The 25,905-nt window shown below is 47.3% G+C and overlaps 1 protein-coding gene across 48 annotated transcripts in view; it reads right to left on the minus strand.

Moving 5' to 3' along the window:
* Positions 1-25,905, minus strand: part of LOC135108431 (microtubule-actin cross-linking factor 1-like) — a 262,996-nt gene that overhangs the window by 200,124 nt on the left and 36,967 nt on the right. For 46 of the 48 annotated variants that reach the window (XR_010272264.1, XR_010272265.1, XM_064019426.1 and 43 more), the window contains exon 2: positions 11,523-11,584. Coding sequence is in view for 46 of the 48 variants with exons in the window: in XM_064019426.1 (XP_063875496.1) it covers positions 11,523-11,584 (62 nt within the window). In the remaining 2 variants the exon portion in view is untranslated. Of the gene's footprint in view, positions 1-11,522; positions 11,585-21,914; positions 22,039-22,838; positions 22,926-25,905 lie in introns of those variants that run through there. The other 2 variants (XM_064019443.1, XM_064019428.1) reach the window with 1 other exon arrangement.

Here is a 25,905-nt window from a genome sequence, read left to right on the forward strand (position 1 = left end):
CACACACGAGTCCATTAGGCAACCAAGCATATCCTCCCTATACCAAGCCAGCTAAAAGGACGGAGGTTCCCTGACAGTGTAGGAGAGTGGCGGTCCATCAAGATACTGGCCATCGTGAGAGTCAGGCCAGGGACAAGACAAATTGCAGCGCGGCAGTAACTCGCGATAATGCGTGTGACTGGTGGCGGCCTTGAAAAGTTTTACGGAAGGTATGGTACTTGGTGGGGGTGTTGATGAAGCAGGTGGCTGAGAGGAGTTAGTTAAGTTATCGAGTCTGTCAAGGATGTCCATGTATGCTAAGAGGAGGAGGAGGAGGAGGAGGAGGAGGAGGAGGAGGAGGAGGAGGAGGAGGAGGATGGTATAAACGAAAGCATACGAGCACTCACAAACACACACACACACACACACACACACACACACACACACACACACACACACACACAGGTGAAGTGGTGTCAGGTGACGCAACACAGGCCTAAGGAGGGTCAGCAACACCAGGTCATGTCCACATCAGAGTGCCGGTCTTCACATCCCCCTTTGCTGAACACGTGTGATTCGAACCATGTTGAATTACACTCCACGGGCGTCAGCTGGAGGAATGCCGCTGAGTAATCTTGACATTTCACAGAATTCTTCCATTTAAGCGTTAAACAATACAGTAGCATATGTTATACAGAAAAAAAAAATAACAAAGAACTTTCACCACTAATTTCCTTTACTGTCAGCTAGCATAGTTTTGCACAAAGTCATTGTTTTCTCTCGCTGCCACTTGACCCTGTCCCTTTGAGCCCCCTCAGACTGCCACGCTGATACACACCATGAGTTATCATTTCCCCAACGCAGCAAAAACTAAAGACATATAATTATTGAGTGAGGTTGTTCCAGTGTGGGAAGGGACTTTGAGGGTTCTGATGTCAATCTAAGGAGTATTATATCAACACGCGGGTCAGGAGGGGGTCCCGGGAGGCACTTATCCCACCGAGGAGTGACGAGGCTGAGTAAACACGAGGAAGGATTTCCCAGCCAAGCAAGCGACGACACAACCGCCAGCACAACCTGCCCTAACGAGCCACTCAGTAGCGCCACCACCAGTTTGGCTCCCTGCCGGCGCTGTCGTCAGGAGGCTGCTGGGTGACTTCCGCGACGCCTCAGGGATGCGTGCAATGGTTTTGTCATTAGTTCCTGGTCTTATCCTGGTCATGGGACTAACTTTAGATATTGCGTTAGTGCAGAGTCATGGGATTCAAGACCCAGGGGCGGCCACTGGCGCTGCTCACGAGACGACGTAAAGCATGCCATCCCTGCCCCCCTTGAAGCGTGACCGGGGGGGATGCGTTCTCTCTCTCTCTCTCTCTCTCTCTCTCTCTCTCTCTCTCTCTCTCTCTCTCTCTCTCTCTCTCTCTCTCTCGATAGCTACACTTTACCAATCAGTCTCACTTATTAAATGCTTAATCAGAGATCACACACCCACATAGGCATTCCACATTACAACCACGGGAGTGCCTCCTGGTCCCCTCCTCCAGGTTCCTCCTCACCCTAAGATAACAGGCCAAGGCGGGCACTGAAGCACTTTTTATCGCCTTTACTATCTAAACAGCGATGTTCGTGAACGAGTTTTCTCCTTATATCAAAGAACATGATGGACAAAAACACACATGTGCTCTTTAATTATATGTTTGCATCACAAATGTTGCCACACGAGCACTGGCGGGACTGTAAATGTGCAGCTCAGATCGTGTCGATATTTTCTGCTCCGTATTCGGCGTCGCTTTTTGTCCGCTTACGAGGGACGCGCAGGATTACTTAAGGACATGAGAGGGAGAGAAACGCAATGAGAAAAGATCACTTGAATAGTCCAGCAGAGAGAGAGAGAGAGAGAGAGAGAGAGAGAGAGAGAGAGAGAGAGAGAGAGAGAGAGAGAGAGAGAGAGAGAGAGAGAGTATCGTCCGTTCCTCTGTCTGGTGAAGGAGATAATGGCTCCACAAATTTACCAAAAACACTCCCGCCAGACTCCCTCCGTGCCCCGCCCTCGCAACTCACGAAGAAAGGATGTTTTTAAGCGACGTCAACCTGCGCCACACTTCTGAGAAACGGGAGGTCCGGGAGGATTAGATTAGAGAGAAGAGAGGGCGGAAGGACTTAAGGGTGGAGACCAAGAAAGAGAGAGAGAGAGAAAGTGAAGGGAGGAACGGAAACTGGTGAGGAATAAGGAACAGAAAGGAGTGAAAAATGAAGAACTGTAAAGAATGACGAATGAGGAGTAAGTAGAAAGGACTGAAAGATAAAGGGTTGAAATAAGTAAAGGATGAGAGATACAGAGAAATGAAAGACTAATGAGTAATGGAGTGGGTCCAGAGATGAGTTAAAGTGTGTAGGGTGAATGAGAGGTAAATGTACGGTGGGTAAAAGTGTTCAGGGGACATAAGACGGTGTGGTGAAGACAGTGGTGGTGACCTGGCAGGGAGATGCAGGGCGGGTTAGGGCAGCCACCACTAACCAGCGTCAGCAGCAGCACGACACCTGTCACGCCACGCTCCTGCCTATCAAATTATTACCTGAGGCCAATAACTTCCCCCCCTCTGCTCTCCACCACACCAGCATCACCATCGTCTACTTCATCATAACCAGAAATGTCCACTACATCATAACGACCTACACAGTCATAACTCACACCGCCAGCCTCCACCACCACCACCACCGCCACCACAGCTGCGCGTCATGCCATCCCGCCCCACTCGTCCTGCTCCGCATCCACCCTAACGGTGCTGCCAGACTCCCAAAGTCAAGGTAAGGCCAAACACGAGGTGAGGACGCCCCTCACACCACCACACGCCCTCACCCGCGCTGGCCCGGGTAAACACAGCGATAGAAGGCGTTTGTGCCGTGTGGTGAGTGTTTGTGTGGCGAGGAGGTGCGGGAGCGCTGTGTGGTGTGTGGTGTGGTGGAGGCGGCAGGTTAACCACTCCGGCAGTACCTCCCTCGCCCATCCCTCCCTGGCGTCCCGTCATTCATCCTGTGCTTTCATCACCACGCCGCTGCCACCATTATCATCACACACTCCTCCTCGCTATCCTAATCATCTTCATCACTGTGCCTACACCCGCGTCCTTCCCTGCCGCCCAACAATCGCTTCCTTCACGGCACGCAGATAGTTTATCATCAGTCGCAGTGCCGCCGCGCCTGACCAGCACAGTGCTCCCTTCACTGCCCCGGACACTAATTTTAGCTGACATTCAAATAATGCGGGATGGCGGCGTGACCACCAGCAGGTGTACTAAACATTTTTGGCACCTAAGCCAAGACCACCGAAGTTTGGCAACACTGTGAGCCGCCCCGGTGTGCTGTGAGCCACGCGAGGGACAGGCGGCAGCGGCAGCCTCGGCCTCACCGGCGGAATCCCCGCCTCCCCCCCCCAAGGGAGATACTCGTATTTATACCGCCACGCTCCCGACGCTGAGCCGCTTCCATCCTCATTACGTGGATTCACACAACTTACACAACTACTTACATGTGTGTGTGTGTGTGTGTGTGTGTGTGTATGTGTGTGTGTGTGTGTGTGTGTTGCTCTGTCCTGGTCTGATGGCTACACAACAAATACCACAGCATGGCAATTTCTGCTGCACACAGGCAATATTTATCAAACCATGAATGATGCAGCGACCACGGCACCAAGACGGCGACGGGAGAGACACATGTATTACAGTAATCACAGCCACCATGAAGAAAGCTAATACGAGTAAAGACGTTCTGTATATTCCTTCACCTTTCATGTCCCGTAACATATGCTTCTGATATTTCTGTATTCCGTATCACTTCTCGTTAATTATTAAAAAACCATTGTTACCAAAGCTTCTAATTCGTTCCTCTCTCTCTCTCTCTCTCTCTCTCTCTCTCTCTCTCTCTCTCTCTCTCTCTCTCTCTCTCTCTCTCTCTCTCTCTCTCTTAATTGAAAGTAATACCACCATAATCTCCTTCTCACTCCTAAACTTGACCACTCTAACCACTCAGTTCCCACAATACTCCACAACACCACTACCATCACCACCACCACCACAGTTTAGTGACCCCTGGCTGTACTCTCATTACACTAGTCATTTGTCTGCACCTCACGCGACCGCACCTCCGCGTCCCTCGGCCTAGTATTTACCCTCTCACCACTGCGCCTCCGCCCTTCCCACTCCACTCTTTGTCCCTGCCCTCCCCATGCCTAATATGAAGTGTCCTAACCTGCACCACCATTAACTGACGCCTCGCAGGTGAGCACACGCATCTAAACACTCCGGAAGGAACCGTACATGGCGCGGCCTCGTCTGGGTGTTGGTGCGCGCCCTGCTGTGGCTAATGGTGCCCTGGGTAATGGCGGAGTGTCGGCCAAAATTTCCATCAAATGTTTCCTAAGATTTACATTTTGTTACGGGGCGCTGCGGGAGACTGACAGGATCGCCAAGTCTGGTTTGCTGCCTTCCTGCCTTCCTTCCTTGCTTGTTGTGTTTGCTTGCTTAGGGTTTGCCTTGTGTGTGTGCAGTAGTGTGTGTGTGTGTGTGTGTGTGTGTGTGTGTGTGTGTGTGTGTGTGTGTGTGTGTGTGTGTGTGTGTGTGTGTGTGTGTGTGTGTGTGTAGCATGGGGGAGGAGGAGTGGTGGTAGGAAGGTGGTGGTGGTGGTGGTGGTGAGATGGAAGAACAAGCAAAATGTACAGCAGCAGTAACAACAACAACAACAACAAAAAACTACTACTACTACTACTACTACTACTACTACTACTACTACTACTACTACTAACACTATAGTACCACCAGCACCATCACCGCCACTTTCACTTAAAACCCCAAACAAACAAACAAAAAAAAAAAACATGAGCAGGTACGTAAACAAAAACAATAAAAAAGATCAACAAACAAATAAATAAATAAATAAATAAATAAATAAAAATCAACGGAGACATATAAACAAATAAACAAATAAAAAACCTATCACATGAACACAAACAATCCAGCAACCTAACCTAACCAGTCCAATTGATGATAAAAAAAAAAAAAAAACTAACGAAAAACAATCAAAACCCTTAAAAAAAACAAATCCCTCACAAAACACACACACACACAAACACACACACGACAGCCTCACCAAAAGCCAAGCCAACCTATCACAGTGGAAGTTTGGGCTACGAATATTTGAGGTATTTGGGCTAATCCCTGCAATTGGGCTACTTTTGACAGACAATTTGGGCTCTTTGTAAACAGATGCTATTGACAAGCCAGTGCACGTCCCCGGTAATCGTGGCAGGTAATCAGAACACAAGTAGGTCAGCTGGCCAGTGGGTGAGCGAGGGAAGTGAGGCCTGGATAAATGTGGATGGATGGGTGGAGGAGAGAAAGGGAAGTGGAGTGATAGAGTGGTTCAGGGAGAGAATGAGAGAGAGAGGGAGGGATGATGAAGTGGTTTTGGGAGAGAGGGAGAGAGAGGAGGGTGATAGAAATGATTTAGGGGGAGGGAAGTGGAGAATAGTGAAGGAAGGTGGGGTGACAGGCCGCAGGGGTGGATAAAATGAGATATATAGGGAGAGAGATAGGCTGAAGGGGAGATGGGAGGGAGATGGGATGGATTAAAACGAAAGGGTGATAAGGTGGATGGGTGGCTCGAGAAGGTAGTGATAGGGTTACCTTATAAAATGGGAAGGAAGGGTAGGTGGGTTAGGAAGAAATGGGATAGGATAGCTGGGTGGGTTAAAAGGAAATTACAATATGATAAGGTGGTTTTCTATGGTGAAATGAAGGGATGGCTTAAGAAAAAGTGGAATAACTGGGTGGCTTAGAATGATGTGAGGTAATAAGGCTTTCTGTGATGGACTGATGAGGTGAGTGGCTTAGAAATAAGACACTTTGGTGGCTTAGAAGATATCGTATTGAGATGGCTTAGTGGTGGGATAAAAGGATGGTTTAGAAAGAAATAAGGCAAAGATGAGGTAGGTGGCTTTCTGAAACAGCATGAGGTGGATGAGGTGGAAGAGACGAGACAGCAGGGTAAAGTGGAGACAGCTGGATGTGGAGAGGCAGTACATGATGAGACGCACGTTTTGTAGAGCACTCACCACCACCACCACCACCACCACCAGCACCACCACCACCATCATCATTCTGCCTCAATTTCTCTTTCACTCAATCATCAGTGGCCAAGAAAATGACGCAATCTGTCCCACCGTTCCCTCACGTTCGCCTGGGGCCCTCCTAATCCCATCTACAGAAGGGCTGACGAAGGAGAGATAGAGACGAGACAAGGAAAAAAAATGTAGATCACGTGTTTTTTTTTTCTTTCTGTGTATTTTCGAAGAATTAAAATCGACATCAAAGTATTTACCGTGAGAGAGAGAGAGAGAGAGAGAGAGAGAGAGAGAGAGAGAGAGAGAGAGAGAGAGAGGAGAGAGAGAGAGAGAGAGAATGATCGGTGAACTGAAGACTGACTCACATAATGATTGCACAGTAAGCACGTTAGGCAACACACTCCCTCTCTCCTCTCCCTCGCTTCTCTCCTTCTCTCCCTCCTTCTCCTCCTCCTCCTCCACTCAACAAAACTCTCCATCATCACAGTCTCTTTCCCCCACAATTCTTCTCTCCCTTCTTTTATTCCTCTCTCTTCCGCAGTAAAGTAATAATTGATAGTCAACTTCCTTCTTTCTCTCTCCCTCTTCCCTCTCCCTCCCAAAAATCCCTCGTCTTCCCCTTCTGTTTTTTTCTTCTTTTCTTCTTTTTTTTTTTCCCCCTACCTGATTCACTCGTGACCCGAAGGACGGTAGGACTTTACAATGCGTCCTTCACTGCCAAGGTAAACACTCAGGGTCGCCACGTGCCACACACACACACACACACACACACACACACACACACACACACACTCGATGATGAAGGAAAGAGGTAGACACCGTGACGTCGCCCCCCCGCACCGGATACACACAACAGCGACCCAATTACGTAGTGACATGCGTGTCCCTCTGTATGTCCCACTCCTTCTATACTTCCTCCCTCCTCTCTCAAGCCTCAGTGCCCTAAATAACCCTTCCCTCCTTCCTGATCCTTCTCAATTCTCTCCCTCTTATTCTGTTATCCTGACTCATCTTGGTCCTTCTTGTGTGTCTTCCTCTCTCCTCTCCTCTCTCTCTCTCTCTCTCATCTCTCTCTCTCTCTCTCTCTCTCTCTCTCTCTCTCTCTCTCTCTCTCTCTCTCCTTGAACTCCTGAGCCCCCACGTATGATTTCTGTTGCTGAGTGACATCTATCAGCTCTTCATTTCATTCCCTCACTTCTGTTTCCATGTCATCTTTTTAATACCAATCTGTTTCCTTCTCCTGTTCCTCTTCTTTTGAACTTTTATGTCCCTCAAGTATCTTTTTTCCTCCTTTCCGTGACGTCTTTTAATCCTTTCCTTCATTTTTCTTATTCCTGATACCTCATTGGGCTCCCGCTGCTTCCTCTGTCTGCCTCTTGAGACTCTTCCCTAAATGTCCTTTCTTTTTCACGCCAACATGTCTCCCATCTCCTTCCCATCCTCTAATCCCAACGCTTATCTCTTCATACTGCACACTTACCACTACCTCCTCTTTCCCTCTCTCCCGCGTTTTATACCCGAAATATCTCCACTTCTCCAAACTGACACCTCTCATTTTCCCCATCCCTTCCTTCCTCTCCCTCCCTCATTCTCGTTTTCACTCCCCGTCTTTCCACACATCGCTGCATCCCTACCTCGACTTTCTCCACTATTTTTCACATTTTCCTTCGCTTTTTTCCACCATAGCGAGTTATCATGACAAAGAACTACTGTTATACGCGTAAATCCCTCCATCCCCCCCTCCGAAAAATCAGTCACGAACCGCCAATACCAGAGTGAATGAGTAAATACAAGCGTGTTCTGTATTTTTAAAGCGCTTGGATAAGAGAAGGGAAGAGGAGGGTCAGGAATGCAGGAATCCAGAAAGACTGCAAAAAAATATAAAAGAGGAAGCAGGCACGTATGTACAAGCAGGCAGGTAAGCAGGGGAACAGGTAGGTGGATAGGCAGGTGTGCTAATCGTGTAAACAGACTGGTAGGGGGGAAAGGCAAGCAGGCTGGCAGGCAGGCAGGCAGGGCAATGAGTGGGCAGGATCAGAACTGGTTAAGTCAAGAGGGAAGAAAGACCTTGCTTGATATTTATTGCATTTCTCTCTCTCTCTCTCTCTCTCTCTCTCTCTTCTCTCTCTCTCTCTCTCTCTCTCTCTCTCTCTCTCTCTCTCTCTCTCTCTCTCTCTCTCTCTCCTGGGTGTTGTTTATTGCCAGCCTGCGACATCAACATAAACAAAGGCAAAGGTAAAAATAAAAAGAAATTGAGTGTGTATATTAAACTGCACCGACACCTGAGAGAGAGAGAGAGAGAGAGAGAGAGAGAGAGAGAGAGAGAGAGAGAGAGAGAGAGAGAGAGAGAGAGAGAGAGAGAGAGAGAGAGAGAGAGAGAGAGAGAGAGAGAGAGAGAGAGAGAGAAACAGCAATCTAATATATTCCTTTAAAATCTGCATATTGTCACCTGCATTCAAATTTTACATAACTTATTCCAAGTCTTTTCACCCCCACCCCCCCAAAAAAAAAAACACAGGAGGTAGCGAGAATGACCTGACCTCTGCAATGACATGACGTAATCTAGGTCACTTCCCTCGAGGTACACACAAACACATACACTCACGAGGCGACACAAGAGCCAGCCGTGTGATGAAGATAATGGACAGTTAACTTAACACGATCAGCAGGTGAAAGGAGAGGCATCGGGTGCAGGCAGGTGGGCGAGGAGAGGTGTGAGGGAAGGTGCAAGGAGTTTATAAAGGGAAATGTTTGGGGAGGTGTGTGAAGGAAGGTTTTATACAACAGGCAGGAAGAAAATTATAAGGCAAGATAGTGTAGAAAGTTATGAGGAAAGGTATAAAGACAGGTGTAAGGAGAACATGCACAGGTAAACTCGAGGTGCGAAGGTGGGAAGGTGGACAGTAAAATGGATGACTGGAAGAAGGAGAGGTATAAAAAGGGAATGGATGTGATGTCAGTAGGCGGTCACCCATCCAGCCATTGACCAGGCCCACCGTTGCTTAACCTCACTGATCGAACGAGAAGTAGTAGTGAGAGTGAAATGGATGACTGGTGGGTGACTGGCTAAGGGAGGAGTTGTATTGGGGGGAAGGTGAAGATGATAGGTAAGGAGGGCAGCGTGTGGCATATGAAACAGGTTGCAGGATTTCATAACAAGGCGTCTGACTCTTTCAAAACTTTCTTTCAGCTCTCCTCTTGTCTTGAAACTATTTTAAGAGCAACACTCAGCCTTTACGAAAGCGGCAATTATACTGGCTTTTGTTCTTACATTAACGTAAACGAAACGGGTAATGCATATTAGGTATGAGAGCCAACCAGGAGACGCCCCCAACTCATCACCACGACAAGTCACCACATCACCACAAAATTCGCATTATCAAACGTCATCACATCACGTCACGTCACCCAAATACTCGTCACTACAGGCAAGTCATCACACTAAAAAAAGACATCATATCACAATGCAAGTCACCACCCAAACAAAATATTATATTAAAAAAAAAAAAAAAAACACACCGTCACAATGGAAGCATCAAATCCCTACAGGAGAAAACACCACATCACCACAACACAAGAAATCACTATCACCAAAACAAGACATCGCATGAACCCACCACCACCACCACCACCACCACCACCACCACAAGCATCAACAGTAACATTCACAAACCACAACCACGGACACCATGAATCAGGATGTGTTACATTACCAATCACTCCATCACCTGACGCCCTTGATGAGAGAGAATAAATATAGGCATGATAAGTCGCCAAGCATGTACGCAACTTTAATTAAATACCAAAAGTTATTCCCTCCTAACAAGTCCGGGCTTGCTTGTCATCACTGTGGTGCTTACCATCCCCCTGCCCCTCCTCTTCCCGCACCACACGGCTCACACTCACTGAAATCAATTACTACTACATTGTTACTGCAGACGAAGCGATGATAGATTGAATTACCAAACTGACTGGCTGATTGATTTAGTGGCGCTGCAACAACTGGGACATATGGAGGTGTGGCAGGTTAAATAAGGCTTGATAAACAGACCAATAAATACTTCACTACAAGCACCACATCGTATTGACTAAGGTGGGGCGAGGCGAGCACATGGGCAGCCAAGGTCGAGTGTCCCGCGCCTGGGCAGCTGAGCAAGGCAAGGGAAGGAGGAGGGTGTGCTGAGGGTCGGGGTGAGAAGGTGGTATACACAACTGAAGGTCAAACTACTTCAGGCGAGAGACCAACTGCGTGATTTACCTAACCTGGCCTGACCTGATGTGACCTGCTGTGACCTGGTGCCCGTTGAGTCTTATTAATACGTGGGTGGGTCAATACAAGGGGTTCGGGGAGGTCAATAGCACTGGGAGTTAATTTTTGCAGGAGATAAGAATCTAATTAAGGTTTAATTTGGGATATTTCGTAACAAAGGCAACGGGGAGGGAACGTTTCACAGAAGTTTCTCCCTTGCGTCATGATAATTAATATGTGAGCAAGGAGTTCAGGGGTTGAGAGAGAGAGAGAGAGAGAGAGAGAGAGAGAGAGAGAGAGAGAGAGAGAGAGAGAGAGAGAGAGAGAGAGAGAGAGAGATTGTGGCTCGTACTAGATTGGCTAATACTGTGTTGTCTAATGTTCCTCACTTTCCCTGCTTTTTCTGCCTGTATGAGAGAGAGAGAGAGAGAGAGAGAGAGAGAGAGAGAGAGAGAGAGAGAGAGAGAGAGAGAGAGAGAGAGAGAGAGAGAGAAAATACGCAGCAGGGGATGAAGAGAAACAGCTTCAAGAATCCGTCCCTCCCCCTCCAGCAGTCATTAGCCCTCCGCCACCAGTGTTCCGCCCAAGCCGTTCCCAGCACCCCATTCACCTCCACGCCGCTGCCTTCTGTCTCTTCTAAGCACTTCTCTCCGTTTATGGCGCCAGATAACCTGAATTTTGCGATGTTTTAAGTAAGTGGATTAATAAATACACTTGATAGTCTATAAGATCTTTGTCTCTCTGTCTCTGTCTCCCCGATTCGTTCAAGGACAATACTAAACAATTCTTTCCGTCTACGGCGCCACATGACCTGAATCTTGCGGTGCTTTAAGTAAACAGATCAATAAATACACTTAACAGTCCATGGAATTGTTTTTGTCTCCGTCTCTGTTTCTGTCTCACCCACTGCTCCAGGCACAATACTTTCCCCGCAGCAGCTGGCGCCCTCCAGACACCGCGACACAAAGAGGGAATTAACATAAGCAAAGAGAAACCAGAGGCGCTGATTTGGAAATAGATACCTCAGGGTCGAAATTAGGACACTCGTGGAGGCTACACACGAGTGGTGGAGAGGACAGGGAGGGACACTTAAGCGGGGTAAAGCACTTCTGAAGGAGGACGGTAGAAGGGACAGGTAGACAGACACATGTATACACTTATTCTCGCGACGCTTACCTTTTTCAAGTGCTTGTTCACCCATTTCGTGAAGGTCTTCTTCTGTATGGCGTCACGCTCATCTGTGGGGGAGAAAAAAAGAAGGATTCGTCAGTCACCAGGCCAAGGAATGCTGGCACACGGACTTAGCACAGACTAGGTAGTGAGTGCCTGTCTGTTTAGCCATTATGTGATGTACTCACCTGACGAAACATACAAATAACAATATCAATAACAATGATTCCACAAATTAATGACTATTTCCTAGACAGTGGTTCATGAATACTTAAGTTACAGAGACTCAACACGGTCCATAGGTAGAATTTTGAGGTCACTTCGAGGACAGTGTAAGGACGCTCAGAATTAACCAATATAAAAATGATAAACAGTAACAACAGTAAAAATTCCACAACCTAATCATTATCTTTTCCAGACAATGGTTGATGAATACTTAAGTTAAAGAGACTCAACACTGTCCAGAGGTAGAATTTTGAGGTCACTTCGAGGACAGAGTAAGGAACCACAGAATAAACCAATATAAAAATGACCAGTAACTCGACAATTCCATTTTTCCCGAGGTGACGCCAGAGGTGTTTGTTACGAGCCTGGATCCACTCTAGGTCTTCTTACTGCTTCACGGTCTATTTAATCCATTTCTTTCCTAGCTCACTTTCATTTTCCTCCCTCCCCTGGCTAGTGTTTTTTTTTCTTTATTTCCTAGTTACATCATTTGGAAGCCAGTTTTCCATTTTTGCTTTTCCATTTTTTTCCTTTTTCTTCATTCTTACCTTGGATATTATTGCGTTTGTTTCCCTTTGTCCTATCGTTCCTTTTATAGTTCATTTTCCATCCCCCTCCTACTTTCCCTCCTTCCTCCCTTCCCACGAGAGTTAGGTTATATTTTCTTTTTCCATTCATAACTAAACCCTTCTTTCTGCTATCGTTGTAATCACATAAACTGCAAAATCTCATGCATTTCAGCGCAAATTACTATCCACTTGCGTTATATTACTCGCTTTGTTCTGTTTTATGGTTCGTTTGTCAAGCCGCTGGTCCTCCGTTTGCTAAGATTATATTGTACTTTATAATTCCACGTTTCTTTGCTTTCACATGTTCGCTGGTGAGTCAGTGCCTTGCCTTGCCGTGAGATAAAAGACAACACGAGGCACTGTAGAAATAGTGCTTATTACAGAGGCACCAGACCCTTGCTTCCCTCTCCTCTCCTCGCTCTCTTCTACAATAATTTTTCACGCGCCATTAACACGCCCGCTTATCTTCCAAAAACGTTTGCTTAACCCCATTTTCTATACTCCGTTTTCTGTTATTGCATTTCCTCACTTACCCTCCGTCTCTCATTCTCTTGTCTCAGCACCCTCCGCTTCTCTCGCTTGCATTCTCAAATTTCAACAGCACCTTTCCGCTCTTTTAAAACTCCAGCAGGTAGTAAAAGAGCCAGAGCCACACCTGCCCACACCTGCTGCACGAGACTTAATTGAAACAAATCACCTGAGAAAAAAATGAGACTAACAAAAGCGCAAGAGAACTGCCTTCAAAACGACTCAGTGACAGGGAGGAAAGGAGAAGAGGGCGAGGAAAAAAGACGAGGAGAAGGTGAAGAGGTCGAGGTGGGGGAGCAGAGGGAGGGATGGTGATGGGGTGGGCTATGAAGGGACGCCAGGGGGAAGCTGCATGAGTGAAGTGGCTTGGGGATTACTTGGTTCCCGTTTCTCTGGTTCCTCTGCCGGACACTTTACGCTGGCTGGCAGATTGTGTGTGTGTGTGTGTGTGTGTGTGTGTGTGTGTGTGTGTGTGTGTGTGTGTGTGTGTGTGTGTGTGTGTGTGTGTGTGTGTGTGTTTTGTCCCTAATCAAATCTATAATTCTTTTGATTTATTTCATGAATCATTCTTCTTCTTCTTCTTCTTCTTATTATTATTATTATTATTTTGAGAGGGGACAATCTTGAGCATTTCTTTCTTTTTCTTTCTTTCATTTCTCGTGTCCTTGGCCAGTCTCCTTGACACACAAAAATAACAATTCCCTCCTATTCTTTCCCCCTCATACGAAAATAAATGAATAAATGTCTGAATATATTTCACACTACTAGACTTCAAGAGGACAGTATTAGTGCACGCAAACAAACATACACATGCATACATACATAAATGCATACTGGCAACCACCCAATTAACCAATCCCCAAAACGGTGACACGATTACTCAAGCAATATTACACACACTCAATGACGGCCGTGTTAAGAATAGCAACCAACCACTCAAGGCGAACAAACACACGAGAAAAAATAACTAAACCGACACACACACACACAAACACACACACACACGGATCACTTCACACTGGCTATATAAGAACATTTTCCTCCCCCTCGTCTGCCTCACCTTGCGTCACGCCCTTAACGTTAAAAACACTGGAAAAAGCACCAAAAAACACACGCAGCTCCCGGTATCAGCAGTCGTTTCCGCTGCTAATGACGCTAAATGACCACCGTCCGCGCCTCTTATTTACGTAATTGTTCCCCACGTCGACAAAAATTACGTTTAGTCACTAGCTTGCCCCCAGCGTCACTTTCTCCTCGCGCTACCCACCAACAGACAGGCGACGCAGGGGAGGAGAGAGAAGGGGGACGAGGGAGGAGGAGGAAGGAGGAGAGACGATGGTGGAAAGGGCAACGCTACGATAACAAAGATGAAGATGACGAATAACAACAATAACAACAACAACAACAACAACAACAACAACAACAACAACAACAACAACAACAACAACAACAACCCGACGTGGAAGAAGAGAAAGATAATGATGATGAAGATAGACAATGAAGATAGAAAGATAGAGGAAGAAAATAAAATATGTGTAAGAAGTTATACAGAGTGACGACAGAGTGATAGTTAAAATGAAGGTGAAGGTGATGGTGGTGATGGTGGTGATGGTGGCACAGGTGTGAGTGAAGGGCCGAAACAAGAGACCCGAGCCACTCACTCATCAACCGTGACGAACTGAGGACGAATGTGACTAGCCCCCAAAAACATTCCCTCCACGGGGCCACCACACACACACACACACACACACACACACACACACACACACACACACACACACACACACACACACACACACACGACCTTAAAATCTAACTACAGAAAAGAATCAAGGTAAATATATCAAAAAATCAACACAAACCAATTAAAAAAAACGAACAAACTAAACAACTAAATAAGAAAAAACACAAACAACTAAACAACAAGAAACAAACAAACGAACACCTGGACAAACAAAACGTGCAAAAAACTACGAAAAAAACACAAATAAATCAAACAAACTAATGGAAAAACACATGATTACAAGAAACACACACACACACACACACACACACACACACACACACACACACACACACACACACACGAGCAAAAAAAACAAGACGAAACACGAGAAAGAAAACAGAATAAGACCACCACTATTAAACAAACCATCGAGAGAACCAAAAATAGAAAACGGAGACTCAGGAACGTGAATCGAGGAAAGCCGCGTCAGCCCCTCCAGGAGTTGGCCAGGTCAGGAGAGAGAGAGAGAGAGAGAGAGAGAGAGAGAGAGAGAGAGAGAGAGAGAGAGAGAGAGAGAGAGAGAGAGAGAGAGAGAGACCACGTGAACCAAATGAACCAAGCTAGCCAAGGTACAAGTCACGGGTCACAGCAATAGGTCAGGTCCCTCACCGAGCCGCGCCGTGCTGCACAAACAACAATAGTTCCCCCCTTCTGTTGCGTCTCCTGTACCTGTGTCACCTGTATCACCTTTGCCCATAAGAGAGAACCCCTTCACCTCCACCTGTGCTGTCGACTAGGTGGCTCATTAACATCACAGCACGAAAGGATTGCCAGGAATTTATCTACCACTACTACTACCACTACCACAATCCCTACCACCACTGCCCTGTTATCTAGCGCATCTCTGCCGCCGCCACACCACCGCCTCTCTCCTCACCGCCTCGCCAAATTAGGTGCTCGCTAAGAGTAAGATTAATTACATTTTAATATGCTGCATCAAGAGGATTATACGCAATATTGATGATAAAATAATGTAAGATGTATGCAAATTACTATCCCTCTCTCTAGTGTGTGAGTGTGTGTATGTGTGTGTGTGAGGGAAGGTATACGTACAATGTGGTATACAGAGGGCGAGGGGGGTGGGGGGAGGTAAGAGGAAGGGGGTGGGGAGCTGTTTTCCACTTGTATGTCCTGAGGCTTTACATCTGTCACTGCAAGGCTCTCTCTCTCTCACACACACACACACACACACACACACACACACACACACACACACACACTAAAGGACTTCCTTGCGTGACGACAGTGGCAGAAAATAAAAAATCTTTGGGTCATTTGGAAAGAGATTTGCGAAAGCGACCTAAAATACCCCCCCCTCTCTCTCTCTCTCTCTTTCCCTCTCTCTCTCTCTCTCTCTCTCTCTCTCTCTCTCTCTCTCTCTCTTGGTCGGGTGGTAATGACGATACTTTTCACTTTCAGGAGAGTCGAGCAACTGATCTGCCGCGGCATGTATCAGGTGATGCCAGACACGCTAGGGGGAAGGAGGAAGGGGGAAGAGGGCTGAGGAATGGGACAGAGGTGGGGACAGTGGGAGAAGGAGACAGGGGGATGGGGTGGTGGAGAGAAACGGGAGGTGATAACAAAGTAAAGAAGGGAAAAAGAAGGAACGGGTAAAGGAGAAGGGGAAAGGAATAAGATAACGAGAAAGTTTAAAGGGAAGGAAGAAAGGGAACTGGAGGATTATAAAGGAATGGTATGTAAAGGAAGAGGGTATGAGGAATAACTGAAATAAATGGAATGTAATAGAAAGGAAGGGAAGAGACGAGTGAGCAGAGGAGCAATAAGAGAAGACAGGACAAAAGAGAGACGTGACGAGAAGAAATAGATAAAGGAAGAGAAAGCAATTAAAAGTAAGAGAAGTATAAAAGAGATGATAGAAAAAAAGAGGAATACGATGACGTCACAAAAAAAAGTATAGACGACAGAACAAAGAAAGGAAACAAGAGAAGAGGAGGAATATGAGATGTGACGAGGAGGAGAAGAAAGAAATGACATGACATAAAGAAAGAAAAAAAGACTAAAAACAAACAAAGCAATACAAGAAGCGAAGATGAAAAGGGAAACACGGCGAAAAGAGGAAAATAAGTCACACCTAAAGACAAAAAACAAGATAATGGAGGAAAAAAAGCATGAAAAAAAAAAACAAAAAAAAAACAATTACATAATGAAGTGAAAGACTGAATCGCCACAAACAGAGATTGAAGATTAAGTACAGAAGGTGCAGGACTATATACGGCAAAAAGGGGGAGGAGGAGGAGGAGGAAAGCTGGAAAGCGGGACACAAGAAGAGGTGAAGGTGGAGGGGACTGTTGTAAGAACCATGTATAAGAGAAGGGGGAAAAATTAATGCAAGTCGAAATAAATAAGAAGTGAAAGTCTGCAAAAGAAAAAGAGACGAAGGAGGAAAATGCATTGAGAGAAGAGGACACGAAGACCAATAAAGTTAACGAGATGCAGAGGAGGAGGAGGAGGAGGAGGAGGAGGAGGAGGAGGAGGAGGAGGAGGAGGAGGAGGAGGAGGATTTAACGAAGACAAGCTGGAGGCGTTCAACAATGTGAGACTCATTTTCACAACTCCCCATCACCCCAAACCACGCCCAAACACCCTCCCCGACTCCCCCATCTACTAAACACCATCAAAACAGTGAAAACGAAAACACCATCTATTCACCCCTCACTCCACCACCAAAAACACCTCCCCCCAAAAAAAAAACACCACAAAAAGAAGGAAAAACAAGAGACAACAACAACAGCACCACCAACAAGACAAGAGAAGACTGGAGGAGACTCGAGTCTGGGGCGCCGCGTGAGAACTGTCCCCCGCCCGACCTTCACTAACAAACACGCCCACGACTCCACAACAAAGACCCGGCGGTGGTGGTGGGGGTGGGTGGTGAAGGGGGTAGTATTAAGGGAAGCACACACCCCTACCCACTTCTCCTGCCCTTCCCCTTCCCCTTCCATAAGCAGCACAAGAAAACACCACCACCCCGGGCGAAGAATAATAAATAAAGGCAGAAATTAGGACAATGGAGGCTTATATTGCGAGGGCTGGAGTGAGTAATGGCCGAGGAGAGCTCAAGGCCATGAATGACGAAGGTGGTGGTGGTGGTGGTGGTGGTGGCAGTGGTGGTGGTGACAGTGATGATGATAATGGTGGTGATGCCTGCAGCTTCCTCGAGGGCACAGAAGACGACCAGCTTCCCTCCTTCACTCCCACCCTCCCCCTGAGAACAGGACACTCGTTCCTTCACTATTCTCCCCACCAACTCCCCCTTCCCTACTCCCATTTTTCCCTCCCCGCTGAGAACCCCCTCCTGCAGTTCCTTCCCGCCCCTTCCCTTTGACTGACAGACCCGCCCTCCGCATCACGCCCCCGTGGAGAGAGAAACGAAGCAGACGAGGCGCTGACGGACAGAGGAAGTGAAAGTGACGACGATAAAGATGTTGCTGGTGGTGCTGGTGTTATCTTCATCCTCTCCTCCACACACATCCGAACTGGCGCGTCTGTGTCTTCATAAATCCATCATCTGCTGGTTTTATCGGCTATTCCTTTGTTTTCTTTTGTTTTCGTTTTTTTTTCTGTTGTCTGCTGTGGTGCCTCCGTCCCTTCACAAGCAGCTCGTCAGGGTTAATAAGTCAGCAACTGTTTGTTCTCCTAATGGCTCGCTGTCTTCCTCAATCACCAGACTTAGACTCGTATATGACATGTTGTTCAATACCTCTCTCTCTCTCTCTCTCTCTCTCTCTCTCTCTCTCTCTCTCTCTCTCTCTCTCTCTCTCTCTCTCTCTCTCTTGACCCACACAATATAGTGGTAGCAAGTGATCGTGTGTGTTGTTGTTGTTGTTGTTGTTAATGTTAATGTCTGCTGGTGGTGATGACAGAGGTGGTGTTGTGGTGGGTGTTGTCACAGTGGTGTTTTCGCCCACAATTTTTTTTTCTTGTTTATCTTGCTTGTATTTTCATTTCATTACTTATTTAACTACTGGTCTGTTGTTGTTTTGTACTATTTTGGTTGGTACTTTTTGTTACTGGGGCGCCACTAATGAGGTCATGCTAGTATATGCTAGTGTGTTTTGTGGTGTCTTTTTTTACGTAAACAAAATTATAATCAACGCTAAAAATGACGTGTGTGTGTGTGTGTGTGTGTGTGTGTGTGTGTGTGTGTGTGTGTGTGTGTGTGTGTGTGTGTGTGTGTGTGTGTGTGTACTACATTCCCCCCAACAGCTCAAGCTTAAGCCATTGTTTCACCTGCCCCTACCTGTGCCACGCTCCCCTATAGCACAGTCTAATCTGCAGCCTCACCAGGTAGCCGCCGCTTGATTAAGTATGACTGATGCCCACCACCTCACTGATGTATATGGCTACTAAACTACTCAAGATTAACGTGTGCTTGGTTTAGAAAGTAACGTCTCTACTTTACTAACCAATTCTCAGCTTTCTATACCCGAATTATCTTGATTTGTAGCTTTATTTTTATGGTATGTTAATTAAAGGAGAGGGAATAACCGTGTACTTGATTCTCTGCCTCACCGTCACAGCATCCTTACTGAGCCCAATCATCACTCATCCTTGCATTCCCATCACCATCTGGCGGCTTGCATCAGCGTCATCTGTCTGCTTCCCAATGTGTATCTGCCTTCACACTTTACATTCACACCAAACATGCACCTCTCCTTTCCTTCCCTCCCTTGCATCCACCTCTTCCCGCCATGCACTCCGCCCTTCACCCAGTCACCCCTGGTCGTGTACATTTCTCGAGGAAGACTTGCCGGTAGTTTTTCCCCGTTTGCCGCATCTTTTGTTCCCCGTGCTTGTATACGCCTTCGTCTTGACACTCGACTAGATAAGAAAATACACCGCCACGGCCTTTCCCTTTGTGGCTGCGCACTGAACACTTGTCCGGGGATAGAGTGCGCATGTCCCCTTCCTTCACAGTCGAAAATAAACACCTTTGGACAGAAGACTTTACAAAAACACGAAACACGTACGAAAAAACAGCAAATTCTCGAGACACAACGCCCCTGCTTAGCTCAAACTGCCGAAATCTATTAAAGGGCAAAGGTTGTCAGAGGGGGGGAAGGTGTCGAGGTGAAAGTGACAAAGGTACATTGTTTTATTCCACGCAGCTGAGGTGAGGACGTCAGAAAAAATCCAGGGAGGCGACAGTCAGGAATATAATTGTCCATCCGTGATAAAGAAGCTTCCAGTGACAGTGAAAGATTGCAGTGTTTTCCTGGAGCCCCTCAGTGACTGGTCGGTTTCAGTGGGAAGAGCAGGGGAGAGGGAGAGTACAAGGAGCCGTGTGGTGTGTGGTGAATGCGAGGGCGGTGAGGGTTCCTGTACCACATACCGCTGGAACACACTCGCGAACGTGCTCAGGCGGGGCGGGGGGTGGGGGAGGGTGTGAACATGTACTGCAGTTAGTAATGCACGTGTGTGGTACGAACGTTTATGGGCACGAGTGGATGAGTAGTCTCTCTCTCTCTCTCTCTCTCTCTCTCTCTCTCTCTCTCTCTCTCTCTCTCTCTCTCTCTCTCTCTCTCTCTCTCTCTCTCAACGCCCTCCGATCAGTCTCCGTCACACAGGCTGCGCGGACGCCCTTCCCGCCGCCGCTCACCACTGCGAGATCACCTGCCTTTCACCATTCATTAGCAGGGCCACAGCCAACACCGGTCCGGCCCACCTGTGCTCTGCCCCTCTGCCTCGCCTCACAGCCTCCGCCTTCATCAATTAATTAACGAGAGCAGGCTGTCTTGTAAGCATTTGTTTTCACTTCTTTCTCTATTTTTCTGTGTCTAGTTTTACATTTTACAGACTTCAGTGCTACGACAATCTCTCTCTCTCTCTCTCTCTCTCTCTCTCTCTCTCTCTCTCTCTCTCTCTCTCTCTCTCTCTCTCTCTCTCTTTCTCTCTCTCTCTCTCTTTTTCAGCTTTCTTAGCAACACAAGGCTACTTATGTTTTTCTCGACACAAATCTCCGGGCGAGGCGTGCACGGGGAGGAGAGCGAGAGAGGACAAATAAGGCAGGATGGTGAGAGGAAAACCACACTTGCGGAGGGGAGATCTGAATAGCAAAGATGGAGGGCGTGTCTACCTTGCAGCTCCCGCCTCTCCCAAGACACGTGGGAAAGGAACTTCATCTCGCGTCTCTCCGTGGGAAGGGAAGCAATGAGAGAGTGGCGGGTGGCGGAGGGGGGAGTTGGGTGGAACAGCAGGTGAGGAGGAGCAAAGGTGAGCACAGTGGAGGCATGGAGCGTGGAAAACTGCGTCTGTCAGTCATGTGGTGGTGGCGGTGGTGGTGGTTGTGGTGGTGGTGGTGGTGGAAGCAGCCTTGACTAATATATGTATGATTGGTGGTTTTTGGTCAGCTGTGTTTATTTATTGTTTTGTTGTATGCTCTAATGTTGGTGGTAAGTGAAGGTCATGGTCGTGAAAAGGTAAGCAGAAAAATTTGACTCTGTATATGCACAATGACATAATATTTACCAAAAGAATACGTCAAGAAAAAAATATATATTAATTATGCATTTTTTTCATCCTTTTTAATATTCATGTTTATCTTACCCGATGCTTTTTATGACTATTATTAATCATTACTTCAACATTACTTTTCCTCTCCCTCTGCAGGTGAAACGAGTCAAAAAATACAAACTCCACAAAATAAAAACTAAATTAACTTCAAGAACCAGTCACTACATATAACCATTATCTCCATCTTTTATTTCTATTGTGCGCGTCTAAACACCACCCACTGCACAGAACAAATTGACATATTGCATGATTATTACCACCGCGCCCGCCCATCCCGCTGTTAATGTGCAGGATATCACTGGAGTTTATTCAATTCAATGTCCGGCCAACGGGAATAGCAAGCCACCCTGTCCTGTTCCTCCTTCTCTCCCTCCCCACCGCCGCACAGTCACCACCAGGAGCCCCTCGCCACCACCGCAGCCACCACCACCACCGCTGCAGATCTCTAATTAAACCGCCGCTCATTTAATTTATCCCAGACATCACCCTTCATTACCGCGCCACCCCTGCCTCCCCTTCCTACCACCCCGCAGCGTCACCCCAGCCAAATACAACCCTAGTTCTCCCAGGACATCCTCACCCATCACCTTCAGATCACCTCACTGCGCACCCTCAACTGTCACTATCCTTTCATTCACCATCACAACACAGCCTCAACCTTCACCCCCATCTAAACAGACTCATCACAACCATAACCTCATCAACTCTTCTACAGCAATTCATCAATACATTCACAACCTCACAGTCATCACCCACCTCGGCAGCTCTTCAGGCCAGACGGAGAGAAGGACACAGTTGCCATCACCACTGTCGTTCATCACACTTCCCACAGTCCCGGGAATAATGTTTTTTTTTTTTTTTCTATTCTTGAGACTTATCACTAAGCAGAAAGAGAAAGAACATGTACACTTTTGTTTCACGAGTGTATGGTAAGGTAAAAATTTCTCCCTTAAAAATTGATGAGGAAGTGAAGGAAAGAATAAGGGACGAAGAGGAGGAGGAGGAGAAGGAGAAGGAAAAGAGAAAAAAAAATGCAAAGGTGAAGGAGCAGTAAATATATACAAACTCAACACCCGATTGTCTGAGGGATGTTACGAGGCACTAGTTTGGCAGTCATGAGGCACTCGAGGCACTTGCACCACAGTATTGATAGGTCCGAGCTGGCGAGTTACGGCAAGTTACGTTTCGCTGGGTCTGGTAAGCACGCACAGTTATTCCGGGGCACTGCCTGGACCCGCACCACAAGTCTTCGCTCGACACACCGTTGTAAACAAGCCCTCGATTTGATACTGATAGTGTTAAACTTGTCCAGCAGCTTGTGTGTGTGTGTGTGTGCGTGTGTGTGTGTGTGTGTGTGTGTGTGTGTGTGTGTGTGTGTGTGTGTGTGTGTGTGTGTGTGTGTGTGTGTGTGGTGACCGGTAGTGGTAATAAGCAGGTGTATGATAAAACTGTTACATGTAGTAGTAGTAGTAGTAGTAGTAGTAGTAGTAGTGGTAGTGGTAGTAGTAGTAGTAGTAGTAGTAGTAGTAGTAGTAGTAGTAGTAGTAGTAGTGGTAGTAGTAGTAGTAGTAGTAGTATCAACAACAGCAACAAAATCAACAGTGACGCGTGTCTGGTGGTCTGAATGGCAGTGTTCAGAGACGTGTAGAGCAGCCAGCACAACACAAACAACTGGAGTACAGAATGACAGAGTAGCTTGTGTCCGGAGTCTATAACAGCGGTAGTGTTGGTGTGTGAGGGCCCGGGATGCACCGCTGAGAGAGGAACGCGGGACACTGGTGTTGGTATAGGATGTGTCCCGAGATAGGGCTAGCAGGGCTGGGATGGCAGGGGAGGGATGTGGGCAGGGGAGGGATGTGGGCAGGGGAGGGGCACCATGACGATAATGAGGGTTAAGCAATGACAGAACGAAAAGCTTGCTATTAAAGAAAACAACATGGAAGTCTACAGTCATGCCATGTTAACGCCCACATGTGTTAACGGGTGGGTGGGCGCGCGCAGAAAGACAGACACACGGACAAACACACTCAGGGACACAACTACTATTTTCATTTTCTTCCCCTACTACATACAAACTTTTAAAGAGTCGCCCTTAATTAAATAGTGCAATACGTGTTACTGTTTATAATACACAGAGTTCTCTTCACGACAAGGGCAGTGTAACAGTCCCGGGCAGCATGTAATCCCGCCCTGTAACACTGCACCCCTCGCCCGCCAGTCCACCACCAGGCATGACCAGGGAGTGGGCCGCGCCGTTCATTACGAAGGCACCCAACGACACAAGGACGACAGGTAACATAACGTGTGTTGTTGTTGCTCCATCACACACACACACACACACACACACACACACACACACACACACACACACACACACCGCTGACTCACTCTCGTAATTAGCCCTCAAGACGAGTCGCCGCGATAACAGCCCTTCCAGTCGTAGGTAATTAATCCTCATTATATCTAATCAGGTGTGCAAAAAACAATACAACCAGTTGGTGTGAACAGTCTGGCGAGGGACGCAACAGAGACGTGGGGAGCAACTAGACAATCGGGTCGCTCCAAATAACCAAATATGAAAACGGATTAAAAGAGAAAACTGACACATGTTTTTGTTGCGTTTGTAAGTGTGTTGCGGTGGTCGTGGTGGGTCCAGACGTGCCATGATGGGCCACTTCGACACAGTAAATTAGTAAGAGCCTGAATATTTCAATGACTATATCTATTGACTTAACTATTCATCTATATATATATTTTTTTTTTTTTTCTGCGGCACAAGCCTAAGGTCATATAGTGCACGGGTTAAGATAAGCCACGACTCCCTCCCTCCTTCCTTCCTTCCTTCCCTCACCACTCACCAGCACTCTCATCGCCTCCTCACACACCCCGTAACTCCTCCTAATCCTCACTAGATCACTAATATATCCCTCTCTTCTCCACTTAGTGCCAAACCTAATCTCATAATCACATAAGCATACCTCCTTCCTCCTCTCTCTCGCTATGCTCACTCCCCTTCCTTTCCTCTTTCCCTCTATACCCTCCCCTCCTTGAGTCCTCTCTTTCCCCTCTGTCCCGTACATCACCCTCCCCTTCATCTGTCCCAAAGTCTCGTGTATCTGCGTGCCACGTTCCACCTCAAGCGTCAACAAGGTGGAGGAGAACGCGGATAATCTCAAGTGTTCCTAGAAACCTGATAGCGTCGAGCTTCGAGAGAGGTGGACGGAATGAGTGCCCTGGAGGAGGAGCACAAAGGAATACAAGGGAAGAACAATGAGCCGCAGATCTTTTGGCTCTTAAGAGGTTGTATGCGATTAACTACACACTCCAATTGTGAAATAAGAGGTATGGTAGAATAAACACGGATGAGGAGGAAGAGGAAGAGGGGGCCAAGGAAGAGGAGGAGGAGAAGACAGAGGAGGTGGAGGAAAGAATGCACAGGTGAGGGAGCAATAAATCTACGCACGACACAAAATAAAGAAAAAAACACGAGAATTTGCAGGAACAAGCATAAAAGAAAAAACAAATACAAGGCGCTAATGGGCCGGCCACCTGAATGCAGATATGAGAGTGTGGGGTGGCGTGTCAATTCTAAGGTATATACTAGAAATCCCAAGAGAAGCCCCAGCACACACGCACTTGGGAGAAAAATAGATAAATAAGTAGACGTGTGTGTGTGTGTTGGTATGCGAGACTGCAATCGGAGGAGAAAAATGCAAGACGAAAGAAAACGGCATAGATAAGATCAACTAATCCTTCATTCTAATTTCGCGCCTTTAGGTTCTGTCGGAGAAAACGGAGTGAGAGGGTTACTGGTGGAGGGGCGCGGGCCAGCGGGGGGCGCGGGTGTGGGGTGACGGCGGCGTGTGTAGGGGAGGTGAGGAAGGGATGCGATGATGGATGGGAGGTGGGTGAGGGCAACAAAGTGGTGGGTTGTGTGTGTGTGTGTGTGTGTGTGTGTGTGTGTGTGTGTGTGTGTGTGTGTGTGTGTGTGTGTGTGTGTGTGTGTGTGTGTGTGTGTGTGTAAATCGGTGTTGCTGAGGGCATTGCTTGACATGGAGAGAGAGAGAGAGAGAGAGAGAGAGAGAGAGAGAGAGAGAGAGAGAGAGAGAGAGAGAGAGAGAGAGAGAGAATCGAAAAATCTTATCTTACGTAAGAAAAAAAAACACTAATGATTTAAACTAGAGTAAGGGAGAATAGATGGAGGGCGGCGGGGGAGAGAGAGAGAGAGAGAGAGAGAGAGAGAGAGAGAGAGAGAGAGAGAGAGAGAGAGAGAGAGAGAGAGAGAGAGAGAGAGGCAGACGCATTCACAAACAAACAATTTCTAAAGACTGACTGACTGATTTTCTCTCTCTCTCTCTCTCTCTCTCTCTCTCTCTCTCTCTCTCTCTCTCTCTCTCTCTCTCTCTCTCTCTCTCTCTCTCTCTCGTTTCAAAGGGGGTGCCGGCGTCCCTCGGGAGTCGGGGCAGAGCCAACTGTAAACACTGAGAAGGAGTGATGGACAGCGGGGCGAGGAGAACACCCTGGGCCTCATCCTGCCCCGCCCCGCCCCTCCCAGCGCCGCCTGCCACCCATGCTCCGCCGCGACTCATTAGCAGCCAGGCCCTCAGTGCGTCCCCTCACCGTATATATACACCCTCTCGCCCTCTCGCCTGCATGCATGGTTTGTTTTATATCACGTGTCGCATTCCCATCAACCCTTTATGTATATACTAGTGGTCTCTTGTATTCACTAACCCTTCGCTGTGTC

This window comes from Scylla paramamosain, chromosome 17, assembly GCF_035594125.1.
Source record: "Scylla paramamosain isolate STU-SP2022 chromosome 17, ASM3559412v1, whole genome shotgun sequence".
In the NCBI taxonomy this organism is placed as follows: Eukaryota; Metazoa; Arthropoda; class Malacostraca; order Decapoda; family Portunidae; genus Scylla; species Scylla paramamosain.